Source organism: Theropithecus gelada, chromosome 7a (assembly GCF_003255815.1).
Source record: "Theropithecus gelada isolate Dixy chromosome 7a, Tgel_1.0, whole genome shotgun sequence".
NCBI lineage: Eukaryota > Metazoa > Chordata > Mammalia > Primates > Cercopithecidae > Theropithecus > Theropithecus gelada.
Genome location: NC_037674.1, coordinates 41831691 through 41855458, shown reverse-complemented (window position 1 = coordinate 41855458; position 23768 = coordinate 41831691). Strand labels below are relative to the sequence as shown.

The 23768-nt window shown below is 42.4% G+C and overlaps 2 protein-coding genes across 6 annotated transcripts in view; one reads left to right on the top strand and one right to left on the bottom strand.

Moving 5' to 3' along the window:
• Nucleotides 1–8291, top strand: part of TIPIN (TIMELESS interacting protein) — a 52715-nt gene extending 44424 nt beyond the window's left edge. For 2 of the 3 annotated variants that reach the window (XM_025390650.1, XM_025390652.1), the window contains 2 exons: nt 3008–3214; nt 7762–8291. In XM_025390650.1, the coding sequence (XP_025246435.1) occupies nt 3008–3214; nt 7762–8003 (449 nt within the window). In that variant the 3' untranslated portion in view covers nt 8004–8291. The remainder of the gene's footprint in view (nt 1–3007; nt 3215–7761) is intronic. The other variant, XM_025390649.1, reaches the window with a different exon arrangement.
• A 2554-nt stretch (nt 8292–10845) lies between these two features.
• The window catches only part of DIS3L (DIS3 like exosome 3'-5' exoribonuclease), a 42106-nt gene continuing 29183 nt past the window's right edge, over nt 10846–23768 (bottom strand). For all 3 annotated transcript variants that reach the window (XM_025390646.1, XM_025390647.1, XM_025390648.1), the window contains 8 exons: nt 22318–22565; nt 21661–21753; nt 18863–19396; nt 15513–15667; nt 15238–15416; nt 12272–12417; nt 11419–11593; nt 10846–11325 (listed from right to left, as the gene is read on the bottom strand). In XM_025390646.1, the coding sequence (XP_025246431.1) occupies nt 11017–11325; nt 11419–11593; nt 12272–12417; nt 15238–15416; nt 15513–15667; nt 18863–19396; nt 21661–21753; nt 22318–22565 (1839 nt within the window). In that variant the 3' untranslated portion in view covers nt 10846–11016. The remainder of the gene's footprint in view (nt 11326–11418; nt 11594–12271; nt 12418–15237; nt 15417–15512; nt 15668–18862; nt 19397–21660; nt 21754–22317; nt 22566–23768) is intronic.

The window sequence follows — 23768 nt, the reverse complement described above, 5'->3', positions numbered from 1 at the left end:
AATTTTTAAAAATTTAAAAAAAAATTCTAACCACCTCTTTCCCTTTTAAAATTTTTTTTTTTTTTTTTTTTTTTTTTTTTTTGGAGATGGAGTTTCACCCTTGTTGCCCAGGCTGGAGTGCAATGGCATGACCTTGGCTCACCACAACCTCCGCCTCCCTGGTTCAAGCGATTCTCCTGCCTCAGCCTCCTAAATAGCTGGGATTACAGGCATGCGCCACCATGCCCGGCTAATTTTGTATTTTTAGTAGAGACAGGGTTTCACTATGTTGGTCAGGCTGGTCTTGAACTCCTGACCTCAGGTGATCTGCCTGCCTCAGCCTCCCAAAGTGCTGGGATTACAGGTGTGAGCCACTGGGCCTGGCTCATAAGTGGCTCTAATGCTTGTTTCTTAACTGCTTCAGCGATGTTTCCTACATATACTGTATCAGTATTTCCTGACAATGGAGGCCACTTTAGTTTCTTGCTACAATTTTGTTTTCCATGTCAGGAAGGAAAAGTGGCTTTTCATTTTTCACTATTAAGGAAGAAATCTTAAAAGGGAATTTGATTGTAAAGGGCTGAATTAAGTATCATATGATTTTTATATCTCACTGAAATAATTATAAAGGTCTGTCTTTATGTTTTAAATATTTTTTTTTTGTTTGCTTGTTTGTTTTTTGAGATGGAGTCTTGCTGTTGTCGCCTAGGCTGGAGTGCAGTGGCGCGATCTCGGCTTCCTGCCAGCTCTGCCTCCCAGGTTCACGCCATTCTCCTGCCTCAGCCTCCTGAGTAACTGGGACTACAGGTGCCTGCCACCATGCCTGGCTAATTTTTGTATTTTTTGAAGAAGAGACAGGGTTTCACTGTGTTAGCCAGGATGGTCTCGATCTCCTGACCTTGTGATCTGCCTGCCTCGGCCTCCCAAAATGCTGGGATTACAGGCATGAGCCACCACACCCAGCCCTTAAATTTTTTTAAATTGTGATGGTTTTTCTATAATTAGCTAATATTTCAAGGCATAATATATACATAGAACAAGCATAGTATATATAAAGACATATTTCAAATGGTGACTTGAATGTTTTGACCAACTTGTCAGATGTGATGGGGTTTATCTTTTTTTTTTTTTGAGACGGAGTCTCGCTCTGTCGCCCAGGCTGGAGTGCAGTGGCCGGATCTCAGCTCACTGCAAGCTCCGCCTCCCGGGTTTACGCCATTCTCCTGCCTCAGCTTCCCAGGTAGCTGGGACTACAGGCGCCCGCCACCATGCCTGGCTAGTTTTTTTGTATTTTTTTAGTAGAGACGGGGTTTCACCGTGTTAACCAGGATGGTCTCGATCTCCTGACCTTGTGATCCGCCCGTCTTGGCCTCCCAAAGTGCCAGGATTACAGGCTTGAGCCACCGTGCCTGGCCTATCTTTTTTTTAAATTTCATAATATGAATGATGTAGATAGAAGGTAAAGTGTCAGCTCTGCTGTTTTTTTATTTTGCTTGTGCTTCTATTCTACTTACAGACATTTTGTTATTTTGTAGAATCTTTTTAACCTAACACTTGTGCATTTTGTTGGGGTTGTTTGGTTAAAGTAAGATGAAATCCGTAAGTTTATTTGACTGGGCAATCAGAAACAGCTGTATATCTGAAATTGTAAAGTGAGTAGGGGCCCCATTCTCCACCCTTTTACAGTGTGGATCTTGCCTATAGAGTGGCTCACAGATCAGACAGTAACTATCATAAGGACAAGGGACAGTTAACAACTGCCAGTCTCATTTTAAATGTGTTAGTAAAACATAGTTCTTCTTAATTCTTAAATGAAATATAAATGGAAGATCTATTATTTACTTTCATACCACTGTGGATCATTTTGGGGACATCTTACCTTGAGTTAACTGGTTTACAGGGCTTTAAGAATTTATTACTTATAATGTAAGCCACACTGAATTTAAAAAGAAATTCATTTGGAAATATGTCCATAGATTTTTAAATTTCTTTTTTCATTTGTCTGTGTTTAACTCTACAAAAGATAATGTTCTATATAAACTTACCTTTTACTGGCTGGATGCATTGGCTCATGCCTGTAATCTCAGCACTTTGAGAGGCTGAGGCAAGTGGATCACCTCAGGTCAGGAATTTGAGACCAGCCTGGTCAACATAGTGAAACCCTGTTTCTACTAAAAATACAAAAATTAGCTGGGCATGGTGGCGGGTGCCTGTAATCCCAGCTACTTGGGAGGCTGATGGAGGAAAATCACTTGAACCTGGGAGGTGGAGGTTGCAGTGAGCCAAGATCGAGCCATTGTACTCTAGCCTAGGTTACAAGAGCGAAACTCTATCTCAAAAAATAAAATAAAATAAAATAAAATAACCTTTTCCCATATAGTCACTGGGAAACTATTGAAATGTGTTGGTTTAATGTAGAACAAGAATATGGTTTGGATTCCTTAAGCTCTTTGATTAGGCCAAGCATAAAATATTTCTAATTACAACCTTTCTTTTCTTTTTTTTTTTTTGAGACAGAGTCTTGCTCTGTAACCTAGGCTGGAATGCAGTGGTGCGATGCGATCTTGCTCACTGCTACTTCCGCCTCCCAGGTCCCGGTTCAAGCAAGTCTCCTGCCTCAGCCTCCCGAGTAGCTGGGATTATAGGCATGTGCCACCGTGCCCAGCTAATTTTTTTATATTTTTAGTTGAGATGGGGTTTTACCACGTTGACCAGGCTGGTCTTGAACTCCTGACCTTGTGATCCACCCGCCTTGGCCTACCAAAGTGCTGGGATTACAGGCGTGAGCCACCGTGCCCGGCCTTCATGCATATTTTAAATTGTATTTTCATTTGACTTAACATGCCTTTTTAAACTGAATTATAAATATTTCTTATTTAATTGAATCAAGCATGTATTCACAACATTCTTATACCTCACAAATTGTTTCTTCAGGTCTGGCACCGTGCCACTTTAAATCCTTTTTCAATGAGAAGCCCTTCTCTAACTAGTCTAACACTGCAGATGTACTGTTTCTTTTCTGTTGCAGATGAAGTTGCGGAAAATAATGAACATGATGTAACTGCTACTGAATTAGATCCCTTTCTGACAAACTCATCTGAAAGTGAGATATTTGCTTCTGAGTCAAGTAGAAGCCTAACAGAAGAGCAACAACAAAGAATTGAGAGAAATAAACAACTGGCCTTGGAAAGAAGGCAGGCAAAGCTGCTGAGTAATAGTCAGTCCCTAGAAAATGGTAAATTTTATGCCAAATTTTATGTGCTACCATTAATATATCAAGGACATGTTAGATATTTTAACATCTCTGCTAGCCCCCAAAATAAAATACTTCTAGGAGTGGAAAAGTGTGATATTAAATTTATGTATATTTTAGAGACTGTGTGTGTGAGAGAGGAGGGAGAGAATGTATGTGTTCCTCAAAGAATAAATGAATCCAGGATGGTTTTCTAGATAGCTGAGCACCTCTTAAAAAATTATTTTAATCACCTGGCCAGGCGCGGTGGCTCATGCCTGTAGCCTCAGCACTTTGGGAGGCCAAGGTGGGTAGATCACCTGGAGACCAGCCTGGCCAACATGGTGAAACCCCATCTCTATACTAAAATTACAAAAATTAGCCAGGCATGGTGGTGCACACCAGTAATCCCAGCTACTCCGGAGGCTGAGGTACAGGAATCACTTGAATCAAGAAGGTGGAGGTTGCAGTGAGCCAAGATCGTGCCACTGCACTCCAGCCTGGGTGAGTGAGTGAGACTCTTGAAAAGAAAAAAAATTTTAATCACTTAAAATTGATTTTAAATTCTTGATAAACTTATTCTTCCCTGACTCCTTAAAGCATGTGTCATATACTATTACCTTTAGGACAATAATTATAATAATACATAAAGAAAAGAAAAGGCCAGGTGCGGTGGCTCATGCCTGTAATCCCAGCACTTTAGGAGGCCAAGGTGGGCGGATCACCTAAGGTCAGGAGTTCAAGACTAGCCTGGCCAACATGGTGAAACCCCATCTCTACTAAAAATACAAAAATTAACTGTGCATGGTGGTGTGCACCTGTAATCCCAGTCACTTGGGAGGCTGAGGCAGAATTGCTTGAATCCAGGAGGTGGAGGTTGCAGTGAGCTGAGATCAACCCATTGCACTCCAGCCTGGGCGACAAGAGCAAAACTCCATCTCAAAAAAAAAAAAAAGAAGAGGCCGGGTGTGGTGGCTTGCGTCTGTAATCCTAATACTTTGGGAGGCCGAGGCGGGTGGATCACAAGGTCAGGAGATCGAGACCATCCTGGCCAACATGATGAAACCCTGTCTCTACTAAAAATACAGAAATTAGCCGGGCATGGTGGTGTGTGCCTGCCTGTAATCCCAGCTACTCGGGCTGAGGCAGGAGAATTGCTTGAACCTGGGAAGTGGAGGTTGAAGCGAGCTGAGATCAGGGCCACTACACTCCAGCCTGGGTGACAGAGCAAGACTCCTCTCCCCCTACCAAAAGAAAAAAAAAATGCTTTTTCTTGTGTTTTGTCACTTGGTTGTGAGTTGTACTTTAAAAGTAGCTGTTTAATTTGCTTATCTGTAGCATTCCCTTCTCACTTCTAAAACTGCCTGAAAAATTGCTTTATTAAAAAAAATTATTATTATTACTATTTTTAGAAACTGTCAATCTGTCACCCAGGCTAGAGTGCAGTGGTGTGATCTTGACTCACTGCAGCCTTGAACTTCTGGTCTGAAGCAATCCTCCAGCATTGGGCTTCCAAAGTGCTGGGATTACAGGTGTGAGCCAGTGTACCTGGCCTAAATTTGCTGTTTTTAACAGAGATTGTGGATTTGGAAACTACATAACCAAATTTGTTAAAACTATATTTAGAAAGAATTGCAAGTTGGTTTTCAATGAAATAAGCAGGATTGTGTGTATCTTTCTTAATTTCCAATTCAGTTTTTCCTTTCAAAATGGAAAAATAAGAATTATAGGCCCAGCACACTGGCTCTTGCCTGTAATCCCAGCACTTTGGGAGGCTGAGGCGGGCAGATCACTTGAGCCCGGGAGTTCAAGACCAGCCTGGGCAACATAGTGAGACCCTGTCTCTACAAAAAAAAAAAAAAAAAAAAAGATTCCATGTTGTAAAAGAAGTTTCACCCCATATATTAAAATTTTCAAGTGAAAATTATTTTGGCTACTTTTTCTTTTCAATTAAGATGAATTTACTTTTTCTTTTCTTTTTTTAGATGGAGTCTTGCTCTGTAGCTCAGGCTGGAGTGCAGTGGCATGATCTCAGCTCACTGCAACCTCTGCCTCCTGGGTTCAAGCAATTCCCCTGCTTCAGCCTCCCAAGTAGCTAAGACTACAAGTGCATGCCATGACGCCTGGCTAATTTTTTTTTTTTTTTTTTGAGACAGAGTCTCGCTCTGCCGCCCAGGCTGGAGTGCAGTGGCCGGATCTCAGCTCACTGCAAGCTCCGCCTCCTGGGTTTACGCCATTCTCCTGCCTCAGCCTCCCGAGTAGCTGGGACTACAGGCGCCCGCCACCTCGCCCAGCTAGTTTTTTGTATTTTTTAGTAGAGACGGGGTTTCACCGTGTTAGCCAGGATGGTCTCGATCTCCTGACCTCGTGATCCGCCCGTCTCGGCCTCCCAAAGTGCTGGGATTACAGGCTTGAGCCACCGCGCCCGGCCCGCCTGGCTAATTTTTGTATTTTTAGTAGAGATGGGGTTTCACTGTGTTGGCCAGGCTGGTATTGAACTCCTGACCTCGTGATCTGCCCGCCTCAGCCTCCCAAAGTGCTGGGATTAGAGGCGTGACCCATCGCACCCGGCTGAATTTACTTTTTCTTTTTCTTTTTTTATTTTTTGAGATGGAGTCTCACTCTGTCGCCCAGGATGGAGTGCAGTGGCACGATCTCGGCTCACTATAAGCTCTGCCTCCTTCGTCCACACCATTCTCCTGCCTCAGCCTCCAGAGTAGCTAGGACCACAGGTGCCCGCCACCATGCCTGGCTAATTTTTTGTATTTTTAGTGGAGATGGGGTTTCACCGTGTTAGCCAGGATGGTCTCGATCTCCTGACCTCGCCGCCTGCCTCGGCGTCCCAAAGTGCTGGGATTACAGGCGTGAGCCACCACGCCAGGCCAATTTACTTTTTCTTTATAAATGGATGTTTTATTAGTACCATGTGAAACATTATATGAAGATAGCATTTTTTTTTTTTTTTTTTTTGAGACGGAGTCTCGCTCTGTCGCCCAGGCTGGAGTGCAGTGGCCGGATCTCAGCTCACTGCAAGCTCCGCCTCCCGGGTTTACGCCATTCTCCTGCCTCAGCCTCCCGAGTAGCTGGGACTACAGGCGCCCGCCACCTCGCCCGGCTAGTTTTTTGTATTTTTTAGTAGAGACGGGGTTTCACCGCGTTAGCCAGGATGGTCTCGATCTCCTGACCTCGTGATCCGCCCGTCTCGGCCTCCCAAAGTGCTGGGATTACAGGCTTGAGCCACCGCGCCCGGCCGAAGATAGCATTTTTTTGATGGCAGTGGCTTCCTTGCTGTCAATATCAAATATACCTGGCAATTGGTATTTAAAGCTTACCTCTGTTTATCATACACAACTTAAAATTTGTCCAAATGGAAATAAGTACTTTAAAGTTTCTTATGGATCACTCTGACATAAAACTTAAATGCATTTGGTTTTTATTGGACCTCTTTTTAGTAGTTACGATTTTTGTTTTTAGATGGGGCCTCGCTCTGTTGCCCAGACTGGAGTGTAGTTGCTGATCTCGGCTCACTGCAACTTCTGCCTCCCAGGTTCAAGCAATTCTCCTGTCTCAGCCTCCCTAGTAGCTGGGATTACAGGTGTGCTCCACCATGTCCGGCTAATCTTTGTATTTTTTGTAGAGGCAGGGTTTCATCATATTGGCCAGACTGGTCTTGAACTCCTGACCTTGAGTGATCTGCCTGCCTCAGCCTCCCAAAGTGCCGAGATTACAGGCATGATCCACTGTGCCCGGCCAATAATAGTTTTGATTTTGAATAAGAACAGTTACATTTGACTGTGATCCAAGAGTGTGAATTTAATAACATTCAAAACCATTTTGCTTTTTTTTGTTGTTGTTGTTACAGGGTCTCACCTTGTCACCCAGGCTGGAGTACAGTGGCACGGTCACAGTTTGCCATCATACCCAGCTAATTTTGTTTTGTTTTGTTTTGTTTTGTTTTGTTGACATGGGGTCTCACTATGTGGCCCAGGCTGGTCCTGAACTCCTGAGCTCCAGTGATCCTCCCACCTCAGCCTTCCAAATTGGTGGGATTGGGCCTGGCCTCTCTTGCATTTAAAATGGATCTTAGTTGTATAAAAATGGGTTTATAGGCCAGGCATGGTAGCTCATGCCTATAATCCTAGGACTTTGGGAGCCTGAGGCGGGCGGATCACCTGAGGTCAGGAGTTCAAGACCAGTCTGGCCAACATAGTGAAACCCTGTCTCTACTAAAAATACGAAAATTAGCCGGGTGTGGTGGCAGGCACCTGTAATCCCAGCTACTCGGGAAGCTGAGGCAGGAGAATCGCTTGAACCCAGCAGAGGTTGCAGTAAGCCCAGATTGCTCCATTGCACTCCAGCCAAGGTGATGGAGCGAGATTCCATCTCAAAAAAAAAAAAAAAAAAGTGTATTTAGAAGAAAGTGATCATAATTAACATTAAGTGATCATAGATTTCATTTTACTAAACTAAGCTTTTGAAGAGGTTTGTACTTCTGTGGTAAGATTGGATCAGGTACTTATAATGAATAATAATGGTATGATTTTTTTCAGATATGTTAATGAATACAGCCAGGGCGCACATGGTTGAAGAGGTTAATACTGATGAAGATCAAAAGGACGAGTCAAATGGATTAAACGAAGACATTCTAGACAATCCATGTAATGATGCTATTGCTAATACTTTAAGTGAAGAAGAGGAATTAAAATTAGAGGAAACACTGCTGGACCAGTCTTTTAAAAATGTGCAACAGCAACTTGATGCTACATCCAGAAATACTACTGAAGCTAGATAAGTTTCCATTAAGAGAAAATGTATCTGTTAAGTCATCATCCTGCAAGCTTGGCGTTACTATGTATTTTTTCTTCTTGGAGTGAAAATCCTTAGGTAGTAAAACTTTTACAGATTATTGTTTAAAATCTGGTAATCTGGTATTTATTTATAATTATGCTTGTCACTTTAGTTAAATCTATTTGTTCTCTTTAGTGTTGGGTTTTATATAGATGTTTCTTCATAAAATGATTAGTAGGTAATAAGGAGTTTCTGCTGCTGGTCTGTCATTGAATGCCTTGTTTTCACTAAGCTTGGAGGTTTTGTTTCTGTTGTTTACTGCTCCTTGCAAAACAGGGTTAACCCATGGACAGTGTGCCCAGAATAGTCTGGGTGAAGTTTATTTGTTTGTTTGTTTGTTTTGAGACAGTCTCGCTCTGTCAGCCAGGCTGGAGTGCAGTGGCACAATCTCGGCTCACTGCAGCCTCCACCTCCTGGGCTCAAGCAATTCTGCCTCAGCCTCCCGAGTAGCTGGGATTACAGGCATGTGCCACCACGCCCGGTTAATTTTTGTATTTTCGGTAGAGACAGGGTTTCACCATGTTGGCCAGGCTGGTCTTGAACTCCTAACCTCAGGTAATCCGGCCCCCTTGGCCTCCCAAAGTGCTGGGATTACAGGCGTGAGCCACCGCGCCCAGCCTGGGTGAAGTTTTAAGATGTACATATATTCAATATTAATGTCAGTTTTTAAAAGAAGTAAAAATTTTCTTAAAAACTATCTACAGGCTTTGTGGGTGTTTTTCATTGCTATTTAGTTCTGCAGTTTACACTTTTGGTAAATACAAGGTTTTTACATGTTTTTTAAGGAGTTACTTTAATAGTTAAAAGGTCACATGAAAGGCTAATACATTACCTGACCCTCATAGGTGCTAGGGTAGTTCAAAGAATGCTTTTTGGTAACTTACTGACTAGTTGGAGTGAAACTTGCAAAGTATCATGGGGAACATAGCATCTAGGTAGGATTCATAGGAAAGACTTTGCTTTTGATGGAGAAGATTCCCAGTATTGGGAAGCACATGTACAATCATGATACAGAATAAGATTGAGGGGATAAGGAATATTTTAGGAATGCTGATTTTGAGACTAGAGGCATTAGGGCCAAATCATGAGAACACCTGATTGGACTTCCTCCTGCCAGGTAGAGGGGGTAGTTACAAATAAGAAAGGTTAGTGTTAGGAAAGGCTCTCCCACCCCACTCCCTCACCCCTACCCCAAGCCCCCCGCCACTATTTTTGTGTGTGTGTGTGTGTGTGTGTCGGTCTCACTGTCACTCAGGCTGGAATACAGTGGCCCACTCCTAACTCACTGCAGCCTCAAACTCCTGGGGCTCAAGCAATCCTCTTGCCTTAGCTTCCCAAGTAGCTACGACTGCACACATGTACCACCATGCCTGGTTAATGTTTTAATTTTTGTAGAGATGGTGTCTCACTCTGTTGACCAGGCTGGTCCTGGGCTCCTGGCCCCAAGTGATCTTCCATGGCACTTGGCCTCTCACTCTCTTTTCCCTTGGGGAAAGGGCAGAGTGATGGTGCTAGACTGGCTTCCATCTACAAAGCCAGGACAGACAGGCATCTTCTTTTCAGGCTTTCTGACTCCAGGTGGGGACAGGGCATGACAAAGATGGTTTGATGGAAAAGCCAGGAAGGTGAGCACAAGGAGAACATCTGGGATGGGGGTCAGGGGGTTGGTTTGTGGGCCTGCTGGGAACTGCCACGAGGACAGGGCAAGAGACATGTGCATTAGGAGGATTGTGGCTAACTGCAGCCAATAGGGGATCAGCTAGAAGATGGAGAGCAGTTTCAAGGTGCCACCAAATGCCTATAGAAACTGCTTCCTCAGGAGGGCCTGTTCAGGCTTCTGTCTACCCTCACAAACTACACTACTGAGAAAGAAGGGTTAATTTTTCTTTTTCTTTTTGAGACAGAGACTCACTCTGTCACCCAGGCTGGACAGCAGTGGCGCGATCTTGGCTCACTGCAACCTCCACCTCACAGGTTCAAGCAATTCTCTGCCTCAGCCTCCCGAGTAGCTGGGATTACAGGCACCTGCCACCAAACAAGGCTATTTTGTATTTTTAGTAGAGATGGGGTTTCACCATGTTGGCCAGGATGGTCTCGATCTCCTGATGTTGTGATCCACCCATCTCAGCCTCCCAAAGTGCTGGGATTATAGGTGTGAGCCGCCGTGCTTGGCCAAGAGTTAATTTTTCTAGTGGGGTGTTTGCTGGCAAAGTAACGAGTTTTCAACAAGGGGAAGGCCAATGCACCTCATCAAAGTGGGAGGGTGGGAAGGGAGGCCTGTGACAGAACTTTACCTGCACCTTACCACCTGCCCTGTGTCCTATTCCCAACTAGTACTGGAGACAGCAGGGAAGGACTGAGTCAAATATGAAATAGGAGTTTTAAGCAGAGAGGTGGACTCAGGACTAAGTCTTATTATCTGAAAGTGACTGAAAATTACCTGACAGATGTCAGAGGGGCCTATGATCCAAATGTAATTACTGGAAAAATAAAACATTTGAAAGAACTGATTGGAGACAAGATAACCAATAATTTTGGGTTTATTAAACTATTAGAAAGGGGCTAGCAATCTGCAGAGCCACCACTTACTGTCCACTCATTACTGAAAACTCAGTTTCCATAGTGACCTAATTATAATTTAATGCAACTTCAATGAATGAAAGAACTTTTTTTTGAGATGGAGTCTTGCTCTGCTGCCCAGGCTGGAATGCAGTGGTGTAATCTCAGTTCACTGCAACCTCTTCCTCCTGGGTTCAGGCAGTTCTCCTGCTTCCACCTCCCAAGTAGCTGGGACTACAGGCATGAGCCACCATGCCCGGCTGAGAACATTTTACATATATGTGAAATAGTTACCCAGTCCTGATCAACTAGAGCACTGAGTGACACACATTAAATGTTAAGTTTGAAAAGACTGTAAAACATTCACATATGACAGCTCTTAGTGAAGTAAGAGCCTTTCATATTCCATAATTGTTTGAAACATCCAGGAGAGCTAGGTCCCGTATCTCCTCTAGAAGTGTGTATAGGCTCCTTCCCTTTGTTTGGCAATATTCTTGATATTCTTCCTGAATGATGTTTACTTTGACCTCTTGGGCAAGCTGAGCTTCTTCCATAGATTTAGTTACTTCTTTCACTAACTCACTCTTCAGCAAAGGGGAGCTCTGATGAATAAGTTCTGTATTTGGTATCTTGTATGGTTTGTTACTAATTATTTCAAGTCTGATTGTATCAGAATGGCAACGTGAGGCCTGTACGGATATTCTTACCTAGCATAGAGAAGAAAATACATATTACTAAATCACATTATTTGTTCCTTACATTTTAAATATTAATAATACTTAATAGAAATACAGACTTACGGTTACATGGTCAAACAAATGGAACGTAACAGATTCCCCATCTGTTGTAGTAGAGGTAATTTTGTTTTGAAATTGTTGAAGGGATCCTGGTTTCCATGCAGAACGGCTATCTGGGCCAGATGAGATGACTAAACCATCTTTATTTTTTAGATAAGCAGCACCTTTAATCCCAAACCTATATTATGACCAGAATATAAATCCAGAGACAATGTATTCTTAGTACACAGATCTTGTATGCTTATCTAGAATACTAGTTTTTCTCCTAGATTAAAAACAAATTACTTTTCCTGTGGTTTACCTCCAAGTATTTATTTCACCTTAGCAGATGGAAACAAAGTATTTTGTTAGATAAGAAAGACCCTAAAATGGACATAGATGTGTATATATATACACACATTCCAATCTTCACTTTATTTTTTTTGAGACAGATTCTTGCTCTGTCACCCAGGCTGGAGTGCAATGGCACGATCTTGGCTCACTGCAACCTCTGCCTCCCGGGTTCAAGTGATTCTCCTGCCTCAGCCTCCCAGGTAAATGGGATTTCAGGCACGCGTCACCACGCCCGGCTAATTTTTGTACTTTTAGTAGAGACGGGGTTTCACCATGTTGGCCAGGCTGGTCTCGAACTCCTGACCTCAGGTGATCTGCCCACCTTGGCCTCCCATAGTGCTGGGATTATAGGCGTGAGCCACCCCTGGCCTCCAATCTTCACATTTATATACTGAATCATATGTTACATTATGTACATATAACTAGTTGCTTAAATATCTTAATAAATTGTATCTATGTACAGTTTGTGTTCTACACTTTTACCGATGATTTGTTATGCACCATTGCATTAGATGTAACATACCTGGGTATAAATACAAGCACACCATTTGTTCGAATTGAATAAATAACTCCATCAGATATGCAACGCTCCTCGGTGGCAGGGTCTTTGTCTTTGAAGTACATGCACTGGAAGAGCTCAGTAGACTGCTTCTGAGAATGCTGTGCTGCCTGTAAGAAGCACAACTCCAAAGTATTATAACACTCCCCTGGCATTCCCCGAAGAAATGAAATTCATATTCATTCAAATGTGAGATTCTGTAAAACTATTAACATAAAAATTGTTCTCTATTATGAAATTAAATTACTTTTTGTGGGAACTTAACTATCTAGTATTATCTCTTCAAAAATGTCTTAGAAAATGAATTATTTTATAAAATGAAACCCATTTTTAGTTCATGAAATTAGAGGTCAGCAAATTTGAGTCAAGTCCACCTTGGGTACAGGAAAAGTATCACATATGTCTTACTTGCCATTTCTTTCTTCTCTTTTCTTTTTTTTTTTTTTTTTTTGAGACGGAGTCTCGCTCAGTTGCCCAGGCTGGAGTGCAGTGATGCGATCTTGGCTCACTGTAAGCTCCACCTCCTGGGTTCACACCATTCGCCTGCCTCAGCCTCCCGAGTAGCTGGGACTACAGGCGCCCGCCACCACGCCCGGATAATTTTTTTTTGTATTTTTAGTAGAGATGGGGTTTCACCGTGTTAGCCAGGATGGTCTCGATCTCCTGACCTCATGATCCGCCCACCTCGGCCTCCCAAAGTGCTGGGATTACAGGTGTGCGCCACCCCGCCCGGCCAGCCTTTCTTTTCAAACCTGTCCTACGAAAACCCTATTGGTGGAAGTCTAAATTAGCACTACTGATAAGGAAGACAATTTAGTAATATGTATCAAAGTTTCTTTTTGTTTTTTGAAGATGGAGTCTCACTCTGTCGCCTAGGCTGGAGTGCAATAGTGTGATCTTGGCTCCCTGCAACCTCCACTCCCGGGTTCATGTGATTCTCCTGTGTCAGCCGCCCGATTAGCTGGGATTACAGGCGCGCACCACCATGCCTGGCTAATTTTTTTTTTTTTTTTGAGAAGGAGTCTCGCACTGTCACCCAGGCTGGAGTGCAGTGGCGCGATCTCGGCTCACTGCAAGCTCCGCCTCCCGGGTTCACGCCATTCTCCTGCCTCAGCCTACCGAGTAGCTGGGACTACAGGCGCCCATCACCTCGCCCAGCTAATTTTTTGTATTTTTAGTAGAGATGGGGTTTCACCATTTTAGCCAAGATGGTCTCGACCTCCTGACCTCGTGATCCGCCCATCTCAGCCTCCCAAAGTACTGGGATTACACGCGTGAGCCACTGCGCCCAGCCTAATTTTTATATTTTTAGTAGTAACGGGGTTTCACCATGTTGGCCAGACTGGTCTCGAACTCCTGAACTCAGTGATCCACCGGCCTTGACCTCCAAAAGTGCTGGGATTACAGTCATGAGCCACTGCACCCGGCCTATCAAAATTTCATTTATGTGTGCACACCTTTCGGCTCAGCAATTCCATTTCTAGGAATTTTTCCAGACAATCATCTGAAATGTCTGTATAAGTGTATCCATGAGGATGGTTGTAAATTTGATTGCTTAGAACAGTGCTGCCCAACAGAACTTTCTGCAATGATAGAAATGCTCTCTATCTGTGTTGCCTAATATGTAGCCACTAACCACAAGTGGCCACTGAGCATGTGCAATGTGGTCAGTGTGACTGAGGAACCAAATTTCAACTTCTAATTTTAATTAAATTTAGGTAGCCCACATGGCTAGTGCTACAACATTGCACAGCAGACAGCTATACCATTGGATATAGAAAATTACATTAAAGATTTAGTTTCCAATTTCCTGCATTACCCAGTGGTCTAGTTCTATGCTGTGCAATCTTGTAGCAACTAGTAATATGAAATAGAATAGAAAGCAGCTCCAAAACAATGATGTAACATGCTGTGCTATCTATAACAGTTGGGTTACATGAAAAAAGCAGCTTTCAAACAGCAGGCATGGTATGATTTTTTTTTTTTTTTTTTTTTTTTTGAGACAGAGTCTTGCTCTGTCGCCCAGGCTGGAGTGGTGTGATGTTGGCTCACTGCAAGCTCCGCCTCTTGGGTTCACGCCATTCTCCTGCCTCAGCCTCCTGAGTAGCTGGGACTATAAGCGCCCGCCACCACGCCCGGCTAATTTTTTGTATTTGTAGTAGAGATGGGGTTTCACCGTGTTAGCCAGGATGGTCTCGATCTCCTGACTTTGAGATCTGCCTGCCTCAGCCTCCCAAAGTGCTGGGATTATAGGCGCAAGCCACCGCGCCTGGCCGATAGTTTTATAAATAAAAATGTTAGCAGTGTCTAGAATCATTAATTATTAGCTCTGAGTGGTAAGATAACAGGTGAGGTGTTTGTCTTCGTATCTTTTTTTTTTTTTTTTTTTGAGACACAGTCTCAATTCTGTCATCCAGGCTGGAGTGGAGTGGTGCGATCTCGGCTCACTGCAATCTCCACCTCCTGGGTTCAAGCGATTCTCCTGCCTTAGCCTCCCAAGCAACTGGGACTACAGGCACATGCCACCACACCCGGCTAATTTTTGTATTTTTTGTAGAGACGGGGTTTCACCATAATGGTCAGGCTGGTCTCAAACTCCTGACCTCAAGTGATCGGCCTGTTTTGGCCTCCCAAAGTGCTGGGATTACAGGCATAAGCCACCGCGCCTGACCTCTGTCATCATATCTTTATGTGTTGCTTGAATCTTTACATTTCCGCCTTTTGGAAAAAAAAAATCTAATAATCTACTGTCAAATCTCCCAAATCCACAAGTTACCTGAGAACATCTACAAACGTTCTCAAAGCACTGGTTAAAATAATTCTAGAATTTAATTTGCTAGAATGTATGATACTTCACTGTACTACACAATAGAGCTGACATTTTCTTAGCAAGAGATGATAGGTAAGAGAATTTTGAAATTCTCTCTTACTCGGTTTCTGTTGTTGATATGTCTGCATAATTCCTCAAGATCTTTGTTGCTGAACAAATTTCCCTTAATTTCCATTTTCTTATCTTTTGAAATGGCTGCCATTAACAAGCGGTGTACTACAATATCTGAATATCTTCTTATTGGAGAAGTAAAGTGGGTATATTTATCTAATGCAAGACCTTCAAAAAGAAAGCAAAAGATCAAAATAAACAAAAGATCTTTAAAAATAACTAGCAAAAAGTTATAGCGACACATAGGAACATGGTATGATTCACCGTAATGATGGAACTCCTCCTCCGCGCAGGATCCCGTGGAGAAATACAGAGCATTGGACATGGCCTGCGTGGCCATGGAGCGCAGCAGCCTGTTCACAATGGGATCGTGGGGGTCATTCGCATTATCCAGAGAATCAGCCAGTGTTTTATTGGACCTGACAAAGAACAGAAAAATCGTTAGCTAGTCCCAGACAGTAATTTACAAGAGAACACTTTGAGAGGAACCCTTCACTCATCTGTCTGAATACCTTCATCTGCCAGTAAATTTATTTTGGACACATTTCAGAAGCACATCTTTTCAAATACAGAAATCTAGTTTGCTTTGCAGTTTAAACAAAGCAAGAGTGTCAGAATTTAAATACATTTCTTAAGTAGAAATGAATCATGTACTGATTGTAACATGAGACTAAGTTAGTGCTTGGCCATAATGGGTGGTCAAATACTCGTTGAATTGAATTCTTTACATCCTTAACCTTAAACAGTCTATATAGGTAAAATAATGGACTTGGTGTACAAGTAAAAGAAACCTAAATTAGTTTTTCTTTTTTAAAGAGGTAGTAAGCATTCTATTTATTCTGAAAATAATTTTTTTGTAGAGACAGGGTCTCACTTTGTTGCCCAGGCTAGTCTTGAACTCCTGGCCTTCAGTGATACTCCTGCCTCAGTCTCCCAAAGTGCTGGGGTTACAGGTGTGAACCACTGCATACAGCCTCAAAATAATAATTTTAAAGCCCCAGGAAATACAGAGGTATATTAAAAATAAAACTAATAATACAACATATAATTCAGTCCTATATTGTGGCTGGCTAAGGGAAAAGGGGGAAAGGAGAAATAGAGCATGATAATAAACAGAGAGGCAAGGTGTTAAGTGGTCACTATGTGAGCTTTCAAGTTTAACAGACTTGGTGGGTTCAAATCCTGGCTCTGTCCTGACTGACTGTTAAATTACAGGCAAATTACTTAATCTCTTCAGACTTAATTGACTTATCTGTAAACATGAATGATGCTGCCATCACCTCAGCATTAAGAATTAACCACGAGGATGTCTGAAAGCCCTTGTCCCATGTGCCTGGCATGCAGACAGCTCACACAGTGACAAACTAACAAACAAACATACTAGCACCGGAAGGCAGAAGCAAAAAAAAAAAACAAACCCTCTTTAAAAAAAAAAAAAAAAAAGGCTGGGCGTGGTGGCTTACGCCTGTAATCCTAGCACTTGGGAGGCTGAGGAGGGAGATCACAAGGTCAGGAGTTGCCAGTATGGTGAAACCCTGTCTCTAACAAAAATACAAAAAAATCAGCCAGGCATGGTGGCGGGCGCCTGTAGTCCCAGTTACTTGGGAGGCTGAGGCAGGAGAATCCCTTGAACTCGGGAGGTGGAGGTTGCAGTGAGATTGTGCCATGGCACTCCAGCCTGGCAACACAGCGAGACTCCGTCCCAAAGAAAAAAAAAAAATGGAGTCTCACCATGTTGTCCAAGTTAAAAAACAATCAATTTTGATAAACAAATAAAAGATATTTTAATTAGTACCTGTTACTTGACAATAAAATATTTTAAAAAACAATATATATATGTGTGTGTATATATATATATATATATATATTTTGAGACAGAGTCTCAGTCTGTCACCCAGGCTGGAGTGTAGTGGCACAGTCTTGGCTCACCGCAACCTCCGCCTCCCAGGTTCAAGTGATTCTCGCGCCTCAGCCTCCAAGTACCTGGGATTACAAGAGTGCACTACCACGCCTGGCTCATTGTTGTATTTTTAGTAGGGACAGAGTTTCACCATGTTGGCAAGGCTGGTTTCGAACTCCTGACCCCAGTGATGTGCCTGCCTCAGCCTCCAAAGTGCTAGGATTACTGGTGGTGAGCCACTGTACCCAGCCTATACTTAGTTTTTATTTATATATATTTTTTTGAGAGAGTCTTGCTCTGTCACCCAGGCTGGAGTGCAGTGGTGCAATCTCGGGTCACTGCAACCTCTGCCTCTTGGGTTCATGCCATTCTCCTGTCTCAGCCTCCCGAGTAGCTGGGACTACACGCGCCCGCCACCTTGCCCGGATAATTTTTTGTATTTGTAGTAGAGATGGGGTTTCACTGTGTTAGCCAGGATGGTCTCAATCTCCTGACCTCGTGATCCATCCACCTCAGCCTCCCAAAGTGCTGGGATTACAGGCATGAGCCACCATGCCCGGCCTGCCTATACTTAGTTTTTAATGAAAGAAGTATTTTATTCTAGAGATAGGGAGTAAAAATGTCTCATTCAGTGGAGGGTGGTATAAATTCACTGTTGATGTAGTATCTTACAATATTGTCACAAAGATGCTGCATTTTGAAATTATTGAAATAAATAGGATTAATTCTTCATCACTTAAGGGGTAGATGAAATTAAATCAAGGGTAACTAACAGGTTCCCTACTTCTGTATTGCAAATTATGGCAGGCCAGCCACACACGGTGGCTCATACCTATAATCCCAGCACTTCGGGAGACTGAGTGGGTGAATCACGAGCTCAGGAGTTTGAGACCAGCCTGACCAACATGGTGTAACCCTGTCTCTACCAAAAATACAAACATTTGCCGATCGTGGTGGCACGCGCTTGTAATCCCATATACTCGGGAGGCTGAGTCAAGAGAATCGCTTGAACCCAGGAGGCGGAAGTTGCAGTGAGCCAAGATCGTGCCACTGCACTCCAGCCTGGGTGACATAGCGAGACTCTATCTCAAAAACAAACAAACAAACAAAAAAACAAAAAAACACCAATCAATCAACCAACCAACCAAACAAACAAAAAAAACCCAAATTGTAGTGGATCAAAATTTATGCCTAAATGTCCATTGTGGTCGCTCACGCCTATAATCTCAGCAGTTTGGGAGGCCAAGGCAGGTGGATCACTTGAGGTCAAGAGCTCGAGACTAGCCTAGCCAACATGGCGAAACTCTGTCTCTGCTAAAAATACAAAAAAAATTAGCTGGGCGTAGTGGCATGTGCCTGTAGTCCCAGCCACTTGGGAGCCTGAGGCAGGAGAATCATTTGAACCTGGGAGGTGGTGGTTGCAGTGAGCCGAGATCGCACCACTGCACTCAAGCCTGTGTGACAGGGCAAGACTCTATCTAAAAAAAAAATGAAATAAAAAACCAAGGAACAAAATTATGCCTAAATATACATGTTTTAAGTCTCTATACATAACAATGAAGAGAGAAAAGTGTGTCTTCAAAAATGCAGAGAGCCAACAATCTGTTTTCTCTTTTTGGTCAAAGATCTGGCTGTCACATTTTAAGAACAACTATAAGATAAATAAATATACAGCATGCCCCTCCATTGCTCTGCCCCCTCAAAAGAGGAATACCGTGTATCTATGAAGAAGCCTTTGGCTTTAGCACATTCCCGGAGTTCTGAAAAGAACTCCTGGTGTGGAGGAGGGTGCTGGCGCAGCAAGGCCTGATGAGGGAAGCTCTCCCAGATCTTCTTGGCGACCCAGTGGTTGGCCAGGATCATGCATTCAGCCACTGTCTCATGGACTTCCAGGGGCTGCTTGGGGATGAGGTCATGAATGTTTTTTTTGTCATCTAGCTGTACGCGAACCTCTACCCCTTCCAGTTCCAGGGCACCACATCCATCTCGTTTAGCTCTGACATGGCGAGCTATGTCGGTCAGCTTTCCAATTGCCCACACTAACTCCTCCAGCTTGGCTTGTCTGCTCTTCTCATCCAAGTCTTTGAATTCTGGAATATCATCAACAACACTAAAATTTCCATCCAGTAGTTCTTGGGCTGCTTCATAGAACAGTTTGTATGCTGATCGAATAATGGTTCTGCCATACCACACTTCCTTAATTTCATAAGAGGTTTTATCCAGTTCCCACATGATGCTTACAGCATACCTACAAAAACAGTAACATTGACAATATCACTATTAAATTCATCTGGCTTTTGTTTTGTTTTGTTTTGTTTGAGACAGGGTCTTGCTCTGTCACCCAGGCTGAAGTGCAATGGCATGATTGCTGCTCACTGTTGCCTCAATCTCCTGGGTTTGAGCAATTCTCCTGCCCAAAGTGCTGGGATTACAGGTGTGAACCACCATGCCCCACCTAAGTCTTCTATTTTTGAAGCAAGTAGAATTTGACCTAACTGTAACTTAAAAAAAATTACAAAGCTACAGGTTTCTGGTTTGATTTGTCAATCCAACCACCTTACAACTAAATCAAAAAATATTTTAAATTAAAACAACAGTTAGACTGGGTTTTGTTGAGCTCTGAACAAATTTGAAATGAGTTCATATGTGACATTACAAACCCTACTTTATGTCCTCCATTTTTTTTTTTTTTTTTCTTGAGATGGAGTCTCGCTCTGTTGCCCAGGGTGGAGTGCAGTGGTGCTATCTTGGCTCACTGCAACCTACCTCTTCCAGGTTCAAGTGATTCTCCTGCCTCAGCCTCTAGAGTAGCTGGGACTACAGGCACGCACCACCACGCCCGGCTAATTTTTTCTATTTTAGTAGAGACACGGTTTCACTGTGTTGCCCAGGCTGGTCTCAAACTCCTGAGCTCTGGCAATCCACCCACCTCGGCCTCCCGAAGTGCTAGGATTACAGGCGTGAGCCACCGTGCCCGGCCATGTCCTCCATTTTGATTAGAAAAGCATGACACTGATAGAGTCAAGTCTTTTTAGCTCAGTAAATTAGAGCAAAGTCTTGCAAATCCTACAGGATGACACTGAACTGTGATATCAGTCTTGATGACGGCTAAATTAGCAAAAATTTCATTTAGCAAAAAAAACTCTTTGCCACCAAGTCATTTTATTAAAAAAGTATACATTTGGAACTCAAAAAAAACCACAGGGCTAATTTTCCTAATATGTAAAGAGCTTTTACAAATTAATTAGTAATTGATCTTGAATCCAAAAGAAAAATGGGCAAAGAATATAAAGTAGTTAACAGAAAGGGATACCTAAGTGACTGTTAAACATACAAAAAATGGTTAGCTTTATTCATAATGCAAATTAAAGCCAATCTAAGATACCATTTTTCATTTATCAAATTGGCAAAGATAAAAAAATACAACATACTGTGCTGGCAAGGCTGTGGGAAAATACGCACTCTCATACATTGGCAACAGGAACATAATTGGTGGAACATTTAAAGAGGGCGATTTGATTATACTGATCTAAACACAAATGTACATACTCTTGACACAGAGATCCCATAATCAAATATGGGAATTTCTCTTTCATATATACTGTATTTTTAAAAATGTGAAATGGGCTGGGCGTGGTGGCTTACATCTGTAATCCCAGCATTTTGGGAGGCTAAGGCGGGAGGATCACTTGAGCACAGGAGTTCAAGACCAGCCTCGGCAATATGTGAAACTCGGTCTCCAAAAATAAAAATAAAAATGAAAATGTGAAATGACTTATGTTCAAAGTTAACTCCGTACAGCTTTGTTTGTAAAACCAAAATACGGGAAACTATCAAAATTTCCATAGATAGTGCAACTGTTATTAATACGGAATGATCTCTAAGATACCAGTAAGTTTTTTTTAAAAAGGAAGATGCTAAACAGTATATATATAATGCAACCATTTGTGTAAAAAACAAAGATCACATATGCATATTTGTGTGTGTAATATATCTAGAAAAACTAATATGTAACTGGTAAATGAGAGAAAGTGATAGGGAGGAATCTTTTATTAAATACCTCTTGGGATATATGAGTTTGGGCCTATATGATTCTATTACCTATTCAAAGAGAAACATAAATTTTAACCTTAACAAATGAACAAACAAAAAACTCCCCAAGTTCATGATCCTCATGCCAAACAACTTCATCCGGGCAACGCATAAGCACAAAGCTACACACATTTGTTCTCAGATTTTAGCCGACTTTAAAAAGCCAGTAACAGAGGGAGATGCAGCCCCACTGCTAGCAGACAGAAGAGAGGAAGGGAAGGGTAGGGAAGGCTGGAGAAATAAAGCTGCCTAAAGATAAGTGGTGTGGGGTTGGGGTCAGGGGTGTTGTTGAGAGATCAGAGGGGAGACCCAGGGCTGGGGTGGGGCAGAGCAGAGAAGAAAAATGAGGCCGGAAGCAGGCAGCATCGGGAGCCACAGAAGGGCCAGGACAAGCTTTGAAGACAAAAGCCATAAACTCACCTATCAACGCCTCCCAGAAGGGAACACAAATCGGCACTGAGGACGGAAGGCAGCATGTCATAGCGACGATCTGCTAGATAATAAGTGGTGGCCCTGTGAATGACACACATGCGGCACCGCGACCTTCAGCAGGGAGAAGCAGAACTGCTGACTGTGTGGGCCGCAGGGAGGTAAATGGCCAAAATCTCACTACAGATTCCCCAAGGCTGTTGCTGTTTCATAAAGTGCAGCAGACTGGGTAATAAAACTATTCCCATGGTCCCATTTTTCTAAGTGATACTGCTTTGGGCTGAATAGTCTTCCACTGATAAGAGAAAGAAAGAGCAAGTGACAGTGAATCTTTGTTGCATAAGAAAAATTGGAGTGTAATGATCCAGCATTTTTATAAAATAGTATATTACTACATGAAAATTTAACCTATTTCAGTTTAGTAGGAAACAATATGTGAAAAGGTTATGTTAAAAGGAAAGGTAAATTGATCAAGGTACTGTTTTTCTAAACGAAAATGGGGAGTGGACCTCAACTTTTTTTTTTTTTTTCTGGAAGGGACCTTCAGAATTACACAAACATGAGATCTTTGAACACCTGAAACTAGTACAGACACAAAATACACAGTCACATATATACAACCATAGAGCTGATTTCAAATAGCATTACCTTGTTCTAGCTTCAATATCAATATAAGAATTTGGTGCCACAAAGTGTGTTACATCTGCGATGTGGACCCCAAGTTCCAGGTTGCCATTATTTAAGGTTCTGATTGAGAGTGTGTCATCCACATCTTCACAACCTTTGGGGTCAATGCTGAATACGAGATGGCTTTTCCTCAAGTCTTTACGTTTTTGTTCCTCTTCACGACTCACTTTCCAGGGATTTTCTGGTGTGTTTACCGGCATCTCACACATCTGTATGAGAGGTCAAATATTCAGCAATTCATGCACCACACATTTCTGTAAAAATCCACTCACTGATATTCTCAATGCGACCACAGAGAAATTCATTCATTCTCAATTACCTTCTGCATCAACCTATGTCGGCTTCCTTTGATCAATAATTGTTTATTAGGTGCCTCAGATATCCGGGGTACTGTGCTGGGCTCTGGAAAGTCAGGAGTCAACAAGAAAGACAAAGTCCCATACCCCTGAGGACCCTTACATTTGGACAGAAAATGTCCCACAACTTCTACCAGTCTCTTTAGTTACAGGGGCTTGGAACAAGAGTACAACATGTAGCCCATTTTCAAATGATCCATTCATTTAAATGTAGTCAAGCTTTAAATTTAAGACTTGAAAAAATAATCAACATGTTCCAAATATTAAAAGCTTACCCCTTAAAGATAATTTTATACAAGAGCTATCTAGGGCATTTTCTCTCCATTATTATCTGTTTAAGCTATCAATTTGCAGTTAAGTAGGCTAAAAGGGAAGAGAAAATTCTAGTCCTATGATGTATAGCTCACACTTTATTTTATTGTAACATTTTCACTAAGAGCTGCCAAACAAGTCAACAAATAATTTCCAGAAACTAATGTTAAATATAAAAATTTAATGATGTAAAATATTCTAAAATAGTTTACTATGATAGCTCCTATTCTGTGAAAAAATGAAAATAAGAACACCCAGACACTCCTTATGGCAATGCAAATGGGTCCAAATTTTCTGGAGAACAATCTGCTAGTACATATAAGAAGTTATTTAAATCTTTTATACCCTTTGACTTGGTAATCTCACTTTAAGGATTACATTCCAAGAGAATGATCAAAAAGATATTAAAAAGCAGGCCAGGCGTGGTGGCTCAGGCCTGTAATCCCAGCACTTTGGGAGGTTGAGGCGGGCGGATCACAAGGTCAGGAGATCGAGACCATCCTGGTTAACATGGTGAAACCCCATCTCTACTAAAAATACAAAAAATTAGCCAGGTGTGGTGGTGTGCGCCTGTAGTCCCAGCTACTCGGGAGGCTGAGGCAGGAGAATTGCTTGAACCCAGGAGGCAGAGGTTGCAGTGAGCCGAGATCTTGCCACTGTACTCCAGCCTGGGTGACAGAGCAACACTCCATCTAAAAAAAAAAAAAAAAAAAAAAAAAAAAAAAAAAAAAAAGGGGTTTTTAA